Below are 13,914 nucleotides of genomic sequence, written 5' to 3' on the forward strand. Positions count from 1 at the left end.
AATGGCCTTATATATTCGGCTGTGCTTCCCAGCCAGCCGAGGAAATTCCAAACGAACGCGAAGGGTATTATTTACAACCACACTGCGAGCCTAGATAAATCATTCGAAATACATCATTTTTTTGCGGAGCCGCGGCCTGGCATTTATTAGGGGCACTAGGGGTTTCTCTCCTGGGCGAGCTCGGTAAGAGCCGTAGCGATTCGCAAATTGCGCGTCACGCGTATTACACAAAAAAAAAATTACGAGGGTAAAATATTACACGCGCGCAGGGCAGGTGGAATTGCCGAGTAAAAGAGATTTTTTCTCGACGTCGCAAAGCTCGTCAGTTGCTCGCTCTCAACGCTTGAGCTCTATCAATCGTGCGTCTAAGCTAGAGCTTGCGATATCGAACCAGTATCAAACTATTAAAAATAGGCCAATTACATGGCCACGAGACAAGTTTTACGCATCAGTAATTATGCTGTGCCGCTTATACTGCACCAACGTTGTGTATAACGAGCCATGATATAAGCTGTCACAAGAAAGCCATCGTGAAACGAGGCGCGCAATATGTGAGCTGTTATAATGGCTTAGGTGAGAGAGATAGAGAGAGAGAGAGTAATATTATCGTATCTTAGATGGCTCGGTTCAGCGCAGCAAAGAACATTAGAGTAAGACGTTAATGCTACGTGGTTCTCAAATTAACGTTTTACGACGTTTTACGAAGAAGCCAGTATAACATTGATCATCGGTGGTATGAAAATGATCCTGGGAGAAAGCAGCTCAACACAAACCACTACTGAGCGAAATGTCTATTCTCTCGTTTTGATTTTACGAATTGATGAAAGCCTGGAAACACTGTGTGATATTGATAGCTGACGCGCTAACTGATATTTTGACTGAAAATCGTACGCTCGTTGCGCGTTGTTTTTCTATTCAGGCTCGCGAATACGCGCAGGCACGAACTACTGCAGCTCTTTACCCATGCGCCATAACGCGAGCTTTAACGAGCAAATTTTTTTTTACAACCCGATCATAAAAACTCATTTATGCCACAACAAAAACGACGACGATGAAGATGATGACGTTGGTACAGTGGATGTGCCGCTGCCTCGCTTACTGCTGTGATCGTGCCAAAGTTCTTAACCTATATAGATGCATCATACATGTTTAACATTACTCATTTATGAAATTTTTAGTAGTATAAGCAAGAAAAGTAAGAAAAATCGTTTGCAGGATGGAAAGTAACTAGAGAATTCAGAACCGATAAAACAAGCAGAAAAGCTTTCGTCGGTCAACGGAATCGCTTACCCGAGCTTACGAGCAAATCGTTTAATGTAAGCAATTATTAATAATACAACTACTGGCTGAAGATATTGCTGTAGAATTTTGAATTTTCAGCAGCCGAATGCGTAATTTTATCAAGTATCTTGTCGAGTTATTCGACCGAACATTTCTGCGCTGGTTGCGTTCGCCACACGAAATTGCTACTGTGCATGACCATCATCTATACAAAAAAGATCGAGAAAGGACAAATTGTCGCAAAGAATAAGAGCTGAATGGATAACTGTGCTGTATCCGACAGAAATGTCCATGTATCTATATTTCCGAGACGATTAAATTAAGAAGAAGCTTTTTTATTTTATTTTTATGCTCGAAATGTAACTTTTGCCTCGTCTACACTTTTTCTTGATTTATTCGAAGCGAAAGCTTGCAAATAAATGCACTGCAAGTTGATTGGCCCTTGAGCCGGGACATTTTTTCTTTTGTTCGGTTCGATCGAATGGCCACGAGCAAAGTCAAAAAACAGCGAGGTAAAGAAATGTGAAAAAAACTCGAAAAGTCTCTTTCTCTTTCTCTGTCGTTTTGCTCAAGTTGAGCGTGGCGAATTTTCGGTGCAGAACTTGGGTACGACATTGTCGGGGAACAGGCGCCAACGACAGTCGTGCAAGCCACGAATCATAAATATACACGCGTACTGCTGCTCACACATACATTTGGCCTGGCTACACATGTACACGGGCCAAGAGAGTCGCAGAGACTAGCGGCACGGTGGTGTACGCTGCACTGGCTGCAGACTGTACGTACGGCGCAGGAAAACTTAACTTCCAAAAGTACGGAAACAAAGTTACGGTTCGGCGCTCGGCAAGTGCATATATCCTCATCACCACAACTCGCATTTCGAAAAGTAAAAAAGAGCTAACGGCTGCACTGTGTGCTGCTGCACATACAATACACCGTACACGTGGAGCGCGCCTAGTATCGCGAGCTTGCAGGCGCAGCCGATGTCAACGCGATGCGCTGCTGCTGCTGCTGCTGCTCGTGTGAAACTGCGACTTACGCACCTTGTCCCTTCCACTATACCCAAGCTACTATATACAATACATACGGTCGAGTCTCTGCTAAATAGGCCCAACAAGTTATTTTGGTAAATTTTCAGAAGCCTAGTTAGTAGTTATTTTGTTAAAACGAAAAAAGGTTGCACCTAATAAGCTACAGGTGACTTTAAAAAAGGATTCAACACCTTTTCACGAAAATTGTTTTAATTTGCAACAAAAAAGTTGTTAAAACAAAGTGTCAGTACTTTGAGTCATTGTTACTATGCATGGGAACCTGAAACTTAAAATCCAGCTCCACCTCGATACAAATTTTAATGAAATATAAGGATGCTGGTGAAGTAAAAAAAATTTGTTCATTTCTGAAAAGTAATGTTTTGAATCAATCCATTTTTCGAAGAATTTACCATATATAAGAGCCACATGAATCTCGTCTCAGCTAGAACAAAAAACAAAAATAAACGATGCTGATGGCTTGGGTACACTAATGAAGAGGGATACTTATTCTCGAAGGCGGCCACGAAAAAAGCTCCGTCTCTGGCATCCTAGCGTATAATATACCTGCATGTTGAGAAGCAAACTCCAAGTATATGTACATGTGTGAACTTCTGGACTCGCTTCGCGCACAACTCTTCACCATATATATACATACCTATACAAACTAAAGTTTCTATTAATAAAATACGTTTTTACGATTATTTCCCCTTTACGAGCACCCATTCCTCGGACGTGCAGACTGATAAGAAAGTGAGCATTTCTCTCCTCTACTTTATACAGATAGAACGTCTAGCTTCCCTGACTTTCTGTTACCGATCGGATGAAAAAAGGGGTACATAAATGTACCTTGCAGTGCAGCAATAGCAGTAGTACGGTATTGCGGGAAAGCGCTCAGCTACTTTCCGTCTCCCTCACCTCTGCCTCCTTCTCGCGCTAACGCCCATAAAGCTCTACGCGCTACCCGTGGAATAAATAGAAACGCTATGCTGTTTTTCTCAGGGAATTTTTATGGGCTATACGCGCGCGCACCAGGCAGCAGAGCGCCAAGCTTTTTTTCGTAGAGAAAATTTGCTTTTTAACGCTTTTCACGGGTTTTATAGCCTGAATTCAAGTTTACGCTGCATCGCACTTTTTCTTCGGTGCTGCATGGACAGAATTAGAAAATTAACCCGAGCGAAAGTAATATTCCGGAATCGGCTCGTCGCTTACGCGATGCTTTTCCCATCTTGATTATCGCCAACTTCGGTTCGATTAGTACTTTCAAAATGCATCTTCTTTCGTAATGAAAAATAGTGCTTGTTGTCTCAATAGAATTATAACAATTTTAATTAATTTCTTCATTCCATTAAAAACAAGAACTCAAGAAAAAATCGTTTGAATTTTGTATAAAATTCATTATACCAATAACAAAAGTGAATTTTACTCACAAGAAGAGCCTTTCAACTCCGGGTCACCCAATGTTCTGAAAATTTTTGTGTCCCCCTATAGTTCGTTTGACCCAACGAGCTCTTTAACAACATTTTTAAGCATAATGAAGTTTTTAGTATTATTAAATGTTAATAAATACCATATAACAGTGTGTCATGGTATCAGGTTAACACAGTCAAGTCCAACTGACTCAAAAGTTTTGAATACTTGTTCAAAAAATAAACACTCTAGCCTAATTGGTTTACTGTGCAAGTCTATAAGAGCGAACCAATTTAAGCTAGAATTAACGTACTTTACTATGAATATTTATGCAAAAGATGGAATAAAAATGGTATTATTATGAAACTCACTGTTTTTTCTTTTTCACCCATTTCCGACACTCTTTTGAAATGCTTTCCATATGTGTTGAGTGTCTGATTATCTCATCAATGATGCTGCATCAAAGATTTTTTTTCCATCTTTGGCATTAATCTTCATAGTAAAATTCGTTAATTTTAGCTCGAGTTCGCTCTAAGGGGGGAGATAGAAGGCCAATTTTAAGTATTTTTTGCGATTTTTTAATAGAAAAAATGAAACAAGACGATTGAAAATAACAGTTCATTTTATTCATGTTTTTAACAATCTCTGTGAATTTTTCCGAGTCAATATCTCTTTAAATGGCGGAGTAATGAGCTTTTATTCACAGCATCTCAACGATAGAGGTGCATCTGGTGGGCCTTTTGGAGGCCGCAAATCTTATCAGAAACCAGTAGATAAGTTTTTTTATTGTTTACATGTTTACCTTCTCAATGAACTACTGCTATGAACCGCTAAGATCATGAAAAAGTTAAAAATTGAGGAAATGGGGACCATTTGAAAAAAAAATGATATTTTACGATTTTTTCGACTCTGTGACTGCACGAAAAAATATCTATTATCATTTTTTCATTTTCGTGGTTCATATTCAATGTTATTTCGTAACCAATCAGAAAAACTTTGGTTTTTGAAAATAGTTTGATTTTAAGCTGATTTATATGTACGCGAGTAAGGGTCGTGGGCTCGCGTGCTTCAGGGTTCTAAAAACAAAAAAAAAATGCGCAAACACGGAAAATTTTTATAGTGTTTTTGTTTATATGCATTTTTGTGACTTTGAATTTGACCTTAAACATAACGTTAAAGTTACAGCGAGCTAAACATCAATTTTTCAAAGGGGAACCCAACTTTTTATTGCAGATTTGATAAGAATATGCCTTTTGTTTTTTTTTCAAGGTCATTTGAAGGGTGTCATAGATACAAATAAAATGCTTATTCAACTAAAATCAAGTTAGAATAAGGGATTTATTTTTAATTCTAGCAACCTTAAAATGATTTTGAAAACAAGGAAAGACATATTCATTTAGAGTTTTGAAAAATGCATTTAAAAGAGTAAATAAATTTAATTTAAACTTGCCTATAAGCCATTAATATATAATTTTACAACACGTCGTTATTTTTTTATAAAAGTTTTAAAGAAACTAATCAGGAAAATAAAGATATACATATTTGGTTTTGTGTTCGTTCTTTCTGTTCAAATGCAGTTTGTCACTTGCATCGTGATTTGACAAACTTGAAAACACGAAATTGACATTGAGGTGACATCGATTTGTTCATAATTTAAAATACTCGACATGTACTCGATACGTGCGGACTTGGCACATGTGAATAGAAAAAGAATCGCGGATGCAGTAGAAAAGGGTGAAATTAGTTTTCAGTTCCCTCTCATGTAGAATCGATTTTTCTAGTTAGTGCACGACATGCGTCATAGTTTGTTAAAATAAGTAATACCCAGTGATGCGTGGCTCTTTACTAAAAAATAGTAGGAAACCTCGTGCTCGTCTTTTTTATCACGAAGTCGAAGTTAAACTCAAATTCAAAAGTACAAAGACAAAATCAAATCAGCGGACAGTTGGTAAGAGTACATAAATTGCATTCACCGAGTACAATATAATGAGTACTAAATACAGGCGAACCTCGTTTTACGCGGTAGATGCGTGCAGCAAAAATGCCGCGAAAAAAACCGCGTAAAAAATACATTATCCTTATGGAGATCAGGGGGATGCATATAAGAAAAATCGAGAAAATTATGAAAAACTGTCTCTGTGACATTATTTATGGTTTTTTTAAAGAAAAAATCAGTGACTCGTGATTGTTTAGCACTCTGTATTATAAAATAATTCAAGATTTAGTTCGAAAAATATGAAAGTATAGGTTTATAGAGTGTTCAAACCGCGTACAAGTGAGGGAAAGCCCGCGTAAATCGGAGGGTGGTGTCATTTGTCGAACCACATATAAGTGAAACCGTATAAAAAAAATCGCGTAAAACGAGGTTTTCTTGTACGTACGAAAGCGCAGCAGGACCTACATTAAGATTGCCTTGGCACAAATGGATCCATCTGTGGCCCGACGCTTGTACTTTCAGTGGGCGCTCAAGAAAAGCCGCCCGGTTGCAGCATAAGCAGAAAGATTTCCTCGAGTATAAGAAGAAAAGTGAAGTGAGCTGAATAATGTGTCAGGTGAAATGAAAGCTAGGAAAAGAATTTTTTACAGCTGCGAGCACGTATAGAGACGTCTTGGTTTTTAGCTCCCTCTATCTCTCACTCTCACTAAAAGTACGTAGTTTTACATGTATTTCTTATGCAACTAGTTGCGCGTCGCTCGATTTGAAATTTCAAGCTCTCGACGCGTGCAGCGTACGCTGAGCGATCAAATTCTAACAGAGCTTGCCACCGACTGATTTATTGCGTGGGCGCGAATTTAACTCGCGTCGAGGTAGTGGTGCCCATAAATACTCACGCGTTTTACCGTGTATGAGCAAGTGTTAGTAATGCCGCATACGAGTGCAAGGCGACCCGCTGTATTCGGTAGGGCTTTAAGTTGCGATCTTGGTCGGCCCGGATCGCGAGAAAGCTTTTCTTCAAGGCTCGAAACTTTTTTCATTTCGTCGGCGAGTTTTTTACCCGACGCAACTTGGCTCGTTCGTACGTGAACTCGGCTCATTCGGTCGGTCAGTCAGGAGCACAACGCTCCCTGCATTCGAACGATCGACCGCGACGCTTTCTTTACTCGTGGCTTTTGCATCTAAATTAGGTGACGCTTCATACTTGCCGAGGAATCGATTGACACTTCTGGGCCTCGTTACGCAACTCACGATGGGTCTGTCGTCGCCGAATCTCTTTCTCCATACTCGAGAACAGTCGTTGCACTTTTAGAGGGCAGATATTGCGGATTTGAGAGCAAGACGCTCGATAGGCGGCTCGAGTGTCGTTCTCGATAAAAGAATAACGACTTGGCGGCCGACTATATAGAGGATCCGCAGCTGCCTGCCACGAAAGACGTTGCGACACTTCGTTAAAAACTTGGACAAGCCGTCGAGCGTCGAGACGCGTCCACAGAACAGCGGGCCGCGTCTAATCGAATTACGTTATCGGCAACGGTCGCGCATAGCTGCGGCTCACCCTTATACATCTATCAACGTCTTATAAATATTAAACAAAGACGTGTCGCAGCTCGATGAGAGACGTACATAATATTTGATGCTTTGATCAAGTGCCAGGCGAGGCGTCTGTTCGGAAAGCTCAGCTGTAAGCTGCAGTGCCGCGCGCTGCAACACGCACTGCGCTCATTGTAGCAATCTCATTTGCATCGTATCTTGAAATCGATGCTTACATAATTACAGCGATTGCAACGGGAAGCAGTTTTTCTATGGTCGAGTTGGCCGATCGACTCCGTACGCTTTCCAGCTGCCTCAACTCGATCGAGCGACTTGCACACGACGCCTGATACACGATCGATCGGCAGAACATATTTTGACGGCTTTTCTTTTTAAATTGCGTGCCTCGGTCGCGAGCTCAATCCCCGACACTGAACGGCTAGTATGTGTCGAGACATTACCCGCATAATCAAACGAATCAACAAACTGCTTTTCTCGAAAAACGACACCCGCATCATAAGCTTCGGCGCGTCGCTATAGCTGCTCTCTTCGCTTGTTAATTAAAGGGCGTAATGCACGTACGTGTACCTCGCGATGCTCAAGTTTCACCGTTGCAAATTTAATTACTTAATGACAGATTAAATGTTTAAGTACGACAGACGTCTGAACGTTACGAAAAATCATTATATTAGGCGCCTTTGATTCCTCATTCACTCAAATGTAGCATGCGGAAATTCAAACAGAACAAATGACAAGTTCTCAGTTGTATTGTTTGCCAAAACCCCGCACTCGACTCATTTTAATTCTTTTAGAGAGATGCTTCAATATTTTTTTCTAAAAAATGTCACATCAAATTTACTAAAATCTCTAGCACTAGTAACCAACCTACGTAACATATTGTTTGAATAAACAGTCATTAAGGGGACACATTCACCATAAATCCTTTTTATTTCATTAAAAAAAAAAAAAATAGACCTATAATAAAAATTGTGATTGGTCAACTTGGAGGCTTCTTACTAAACCTTTAAACAAAATTGTTAACCTCTACATTCTGGAAAAGTGTCTCTAAATTTGCACGAGGTCCCTTTGACTAAGAAAACGTCAAATTAAATTGTATGTCTATGTATCGTAACATTCAAGTCGAACCAATAACCTGTTCAAGTTCCTGGAGAGCTCTATTTGTTTGTCGCAACAATGCCTATGGTCGCTACCTCTACCAAAACTTAAGCTAGAACTAAGTTAGCAAAAAGTAAGTTAGAACCATAATATTCGCATAAAACTAATATATTTTAAAATTTTGTTTCACTTCATTTGAATATTCTCACAATTCACACAGAGCCTTTTGATGGTGCTATCACTTTGTCACCTTAATAATGAAATTTTGACGCAATAAAATTTTCTTTTACCTTTATAAATATAATAATTTCAGAAAATTCATAGCTTCCTTTGAAAAGTATTAAAACCTCTTTTATTGGATCAATTATTAATTTTGATCTGGTCGAAAATTGACGATAAAATTTTTCATCCAGTTGTCGACCATTTGCAATAATCTTTGATAATTACCGGATTTTTTATCAAGTGTATGTATTTATTCAAAAGATTAATTTACGCTATCAAACATTTTTTGTTATTTTATCCGTAATTTGTATAAGTGAGCAAAGCGAGAATTTCTCTTAATTGCTTGGGGGCTATCGGGTACTATATTCATCCTATGTATTTCAGTACTCAAGAATGTCACCATTAATTCATTTTTTAAACTTTCCTTCCAACAGTTTTATAGTTATAATTGATTTTTCTTACTTTTATTTCTTGAACGTTTATTTTTTACCGTCGTGTCATTGAAATTTCAATAATAAAAATAACTGGCATCGTCATTCAAGGATAGTTTTCTGCATTGCCGACACGCTGCGAATTGCCGACATCGGTAACAATTTTTAGAACATTTAGCGAATTCTAGCGAAAGCTTTTCAGACTAAAGCTCAAAAATCAAAGTCGCTTATGAATTTGCAGTTGTGCCACAACAAAACTGACAGTATAGATATCTTTCATTCAATATCGAAATTGAACACAACACCCGTCGAGGCATAATCGTACCCGCATAATCAACAGATGCACCTAATAATATACATTTAAAACGGCGACTTCATCTGTTCACCCCCTGTAAGAAGCAGTTGCATATCTGGCATAGGCTGCCTGTCGCCTGTGTTGAGACTTTAGTTGTCAAAATTCTCAAGTAAATTACTAAGCTTTGTGAAAAAAAATTGAAACATGAAGAGTCTAAAATCAAGATGAGAGTAATTACTTTGCATTTTCAGACATTTCAATATGAAAATTAAACTCAAAGTAGCATAAGTAGTCTAACCTCGCAATTGTTATCAACATGGATTATTTGGGTGAATTCATTGCCTTGGGCATTGATAGTATAATATTTGGTATTTGTATGAAGCAATACTTTTACTGTAAAAATTCGATCAGCGCTGTAAAGGTGAGCTGACATTTTTTGAACATGCAAAAACTTAATCAACAATATTCAAATTTTCACTAAACACACATATAATTTTTTTTTCAAAGGGTGCTGAATTTTATGAAGTGGGTGATAATTTAAAAGAATTAGTCGAAAATAGTCCAGAAAACAAAATTGATTATGTAGCAATAAGAGGAGCGGTAAAGCCTCTTGGTGAACCACTTCGTAGCATCAACAACAAAGATATCTCTGGTGTCATTCAAAAACTCAGCGTTAAAGAACATGTTGTTGTTAGAACTACATCAGGCTATTGGTAGGTTTTAAACATTTTTTTGGAAATTGCTGTGAAGTATAAAGTTAACATTCAATTTCAAGGTCTGATCAAGAGCATACAATGCAAGAAATTTATAACACTGTACCATTCATACTTCAAAAAGGACGTGATCAAGTTGAAGTAGTAGATGCAATGGCTGCTGATATCTTAGACCTCGAAACTATTTCTGATTTTTTTGAACCATCTGCCCCTACTTTTGTAGATTATTTATGGGGATTTTTTACTGGTATATGAATTATTTTTCTAATCTACTAAGTAAATTAATTGAGTAGATTTAATAATTAAAATTATGAATACGTATTGAAAAATTACTGTCATGTAGGGCATAGACAACGAGGTTTACAATCAACAGAAGAAATGTTGAGAGAAGGATCAATTATTACTGGAATAGGTGAATTATCACAATCATCTTCGAAACCAGATTCATTAGTTTTACAACCTCCAATGAATGGAACACCATATTACCTAACAACTATGTCTATTAGTTCTTTACTCAGAAAATTAGATGATAGAAGAAAAATTTATAGGTATTTTATTCAAATAAATAATTAAATAAAAATAAATGTATCATCAATGAAAATTAAATTTTAAATTAACGAAAAATTCATTTTCAGATGGTTATGTTTTATGTTTGGTGCTATTGGGTTGTTCATTGGTGGTATGGTGTTGAGACGTTACTTAAAAGATAAAGAAGAACAAAGGTTGGCTAATGAATTGAAAAAATCACTAGAAGAATCACGAAAAGAAAGGAGACAAAGAGTACGAGATAAAGATCTTCGTGATGATCAAATATGCGTCGTTTGTCGCACAAATCCTCGTGAAATAATCTTATTACCTTGTGGGCATGTCTGTCTATGTGAAGACTGTTCTATTGATATAACTACAGACTGCCCATTATGTAGATCTAGTATCACTCATAAAAATGCTGCATACATAGCTTGAAAAAGTCATAGCTAACATTTTGATTTTATAAAAATTATAAAATATTTTTGTGATAAATGAGGAAAATTGATAAATAATTTGGAAAAGCCTAAAATTGTTTAAATACAACATGTATACACAATTTAATACAATCCAACCAATTAGCATTTATATTTACATAAAAACATCAAAAGTCCAATTTATTACTATTTTTATGAATCATTTCAGGTAACACTATTGATGGACCTTTCCTTGTAGGATTTGCTCTTACAATTAAAGATTCATTTTCTGATAATTTTGTATTTTGAAAACTTTCACGCAGATTTTCATTTACAAGTGAACTTGAATTTACACTTTTTATTGTTTCTGTATTATTTGACAAGCAAATAACATCTTTCTCATTCAAGGATATAAATGGTTCATGAGTTTCGTCAGATGGAGACATTGAATGAGATTCCTTAATTTGTGTAATAAATGCTAAAATATCTTGATTATTTCCAGAATAAAATACCTGATCTTCAGGTCCATCATGAATCAAGCACAGCATTATTTCATTCTCATCAATTGGATTTGGTTTTTTTATTTGATCCTTATGTGGAGTATTCATAGTTAGGTTCTTATTTGATGTAACCATAGTTTCAGTTTCTGCAATGGTTTTTTGAGGTTCTTTGTTTAACTGGTCCAATTTTTCAAATTCCTCTGAAGTTAAACCAAAGAATTCTTTAAATTTCAAAATATCAAACTCTCCATGCATAACTTGATACAAGCGATCTTCATCATCTGTTTCATAAGATGAAGAGTCACTTTCATCATCTTGTTCATTTTGTTTTTTAGCCCATCTGTGAGTACCAAGAGGGCAACAACAATTTTCTGAAGACTTCTCTTTTTTATCGTCAAATTCTGTTTCTGATATCTCATCATCAGAATCATCAAGAATGAGTTTTGTCAACTCTGACGTTAATTTTTTAAGTTCTTGTTTATCAGTAGTTTGTCCAACTTTTTCCATTATATATTTTCTCTTTTGTTCTTTTTTTTCAGAATCTTTCAACTTTTTATAAATAAGTTTTGGAGGTGTTTTTGTCATTGAACCCTTATGGCAGTTTGTGCAATCTAATGGAAAAGTAAAGTTATTCATTGATTTTTTCTTCTTATTTTCTTTTTTTTCTTCTTTTTCTAGTTCCGTTGATAATGCATGTTTAGGACACCTTATATTGTCAAATTTTTTTTTCTCTCTACTGGCTGGTTGTTTCTCAATAAAGTTTACATCACGTAGCTCTTCTTGAACTTCATTTGATGTTTCAGATTGACATCCTGATAAACAATCATTTGATTGATTTTTTTCTGTATTAAGGGTGTTTGAATTGCATTTTCCATTCTTATGTTCTGGCAATGTTTCAGATTGACATCCTGTTGAACAACTTCCGCAAGTGCCTCTACTTTTAGATTGTTGATTATGATTTAATCTTGAAGCTTTTTTGGATTCATTTTTGGAACCATCTTTGATTTCTAATCCCTGTAGTCTTTTAGCTTTATTTGATTTACCAACTCCCATCAATGGTATGCCTCTATTTAAACCTTCAAGTAAAGTACAAGCTTTGCATATTTCTTGACTAGCCACAAATCCACAACGAGTACATGTACGTCGTTCTGGAAGTTTAACTTTGGCTGCATGCTGAGATGCTAACTCTCCTAAAAAAATATACAAAATTAAACTTTAGATAATTGACAAAAGAAAGTAATTCCAGTGCATACCTGAATGAATTATGTCAAGAAAACAAGTTGGTCTAATTCTTTCTAAATCTTTGAGAAATTTTCTTGCATATCCTCTGTAAGCATCAGGTGCATATTTACATTCTGTAGAAAAATATACTAATTTTTTAAAATGAGCGTACATGACAATTTCTTTTTCATATGCAAATTTTAAAGGTTTGCATCTAGGAATGGTCCCTTCTCCTTGCTGTAAACATAAATATCATTAATAATTTTTTGATAACTACAAAATTTTATGTAATAAAGCACTTACAGTAACAATACTTGTACATCTTGTTAGACGCGCAAGATCACCTCTTAATACATTCATTATAACTGTTTCGGCCATATCATCTGCATTATGTCCAGTAACAATTACATTTGCTCCTATTAATTCTGCTCCTCTATCTAAAGCCTGTCTTCTAAAAACGCCACAGAAGGTACAATTATTTTTACGTCCAATCTGTTTAACAATATCATCCATTGTCCAACCATATAAATCTTTATAAGATAAAATTTTTAAAGGCAACTTGTAATCATCTCTGTTTTGTTTTACAGTTTCTAAACTGTCATCTCTATAACCGCTAATTCCTTCATCAATAGATAACAAAAACAGATCCAAACCATAATCATATTTATCATTTAGTACTTTCAGTACATGAGCGAGTACTGTGGAATCTTTCCCTCCTGATGCACCCACTGCGACACGTTCACCTCTTTTAAATAATTTACTCATAACTATGGTAGCATGTATTTCTGTTTCAAAAGCATCAAAAAAGCACTCCTTACACATGCTATGCCCTGTTTTTGGCCTCTGAAAAGAGATAAAGTAACATAAAAAAGTGCTTGAACAATACAACCTTTTCACAAATTATAAATAACTGGTTATAAATGTTCATACCTTAAGCGCGGCAGGCTTATTACAAGTATCTATGCTACAAGGGACCGGCATGTTGAAGTTATAAATTGATTTTCGGATGCACTTACTAATTCAATAATAGAAAATTATTTTAACTGAAAATTGATGGTTTCATCAAGCAATACTAGAGTATGGTAATACTTTTACGACACCTAATGTAAGAATGAACTTAAACATGTGGCTGTCAAACCACAAGCAGACGACTCATTTGAATCATAACCTTCTTTGACTTGCTAAGTGTGTAAACTGTAGTCTGTTACATTAGAGTCTACAGTCTACACTGGTCACTGAAGGACTGTTGTTTCAAACTGATTAAATTCTAAAAGCACTAGCACCTTT

At 36.4% G+C, this 13,914-nt stretch overlaps 2 protein-coding genes across 4 annotated transcripts; one reads left to right on the plus strand and one right to left on the minus strand.

Moving 5' to 3' along the window:
* Positions 1-9,143: 9,143 nt before the first annotated feature.
* On the plus strand, positions 9,144-11,011 carry LOC106655706 (mitochondrial E3 ubiquitin protein ligase 1-like). Of its 3 annotated transcripts, none has more exons than XM_014376347.2 (6): positions 9,144-9,348; positions 9,504-9,673; positions 9,760-9,965; positions 10,028-10,212; positions 10,309-10,513; positions 10,601-10,928. In XM_014376347.2, exons 2-6 carry the CDS (start codon positions 9,569-9,571, stop codon positions 10,926-10,928), a joined length of 1,029 nt encoding a protein of 342 aa, XP_014231833.1. In that variant the 5' UTR covers positions 9,144-9,348; positions 9,504-9,568. The 3 variants fall into 3 exon arrangements, with proteins under 3 accessions (XP_014231833.1, XP_014231754.1, XP_023318174.1); XM_014376268.2 differs by having other exon boundaries at positions 9,145-9,421; XM_023462406.1 differs by lacking the exon at positions 9,144-9,348 and having other exon boundaries at positions 9,569-9,673; positions 10,601-11,011.
* A 53-nt stretch (positions 11,012-11,064) lies between these two features.
* LOC106655627 lies at positions 11,065-13,849 on the minus strand. The gene is made up of 4 exons (XM_014376153.2): positions 13,558-13,849; positions 12,931-13,470; positions 12,660-12,864; positions 11,065-12,596 (listed from the first exon to the last, which is right to left on the minus strand). The coding sequence occupies exons 1-4, from the start codon at positions 13,606-13,608 to the stop codon at positions 11,095-11,097; spliced, it is 2,298 nt and encodes a 765-aa protein (XP_014231639.1). The 5' UTR covers positions 13,609-13,849; the 3' UTR covers positions 11,065-11,094.
* Positions 13,850-13,914: the final 65 nt, after the last annotated feature.

This window comes from Trichogramma pretiosum, unplaced genomic scaffold, assembly GCF_000599845.2.
Source record: "Trichogramma pretiosum strain Unisexual culture from Peru unplaced genomic scaffold, Tpre_2.0 scaffold136, whole genome shotgun sequence".
Taxonomy (NCBI): domain Eukaryota; kingdom Metazoa; phylum Arthropoda; class Insecta; order Hymenoptera; family Trichogrammatidae; genus Trichogramma; species Trichogramma pretiosum.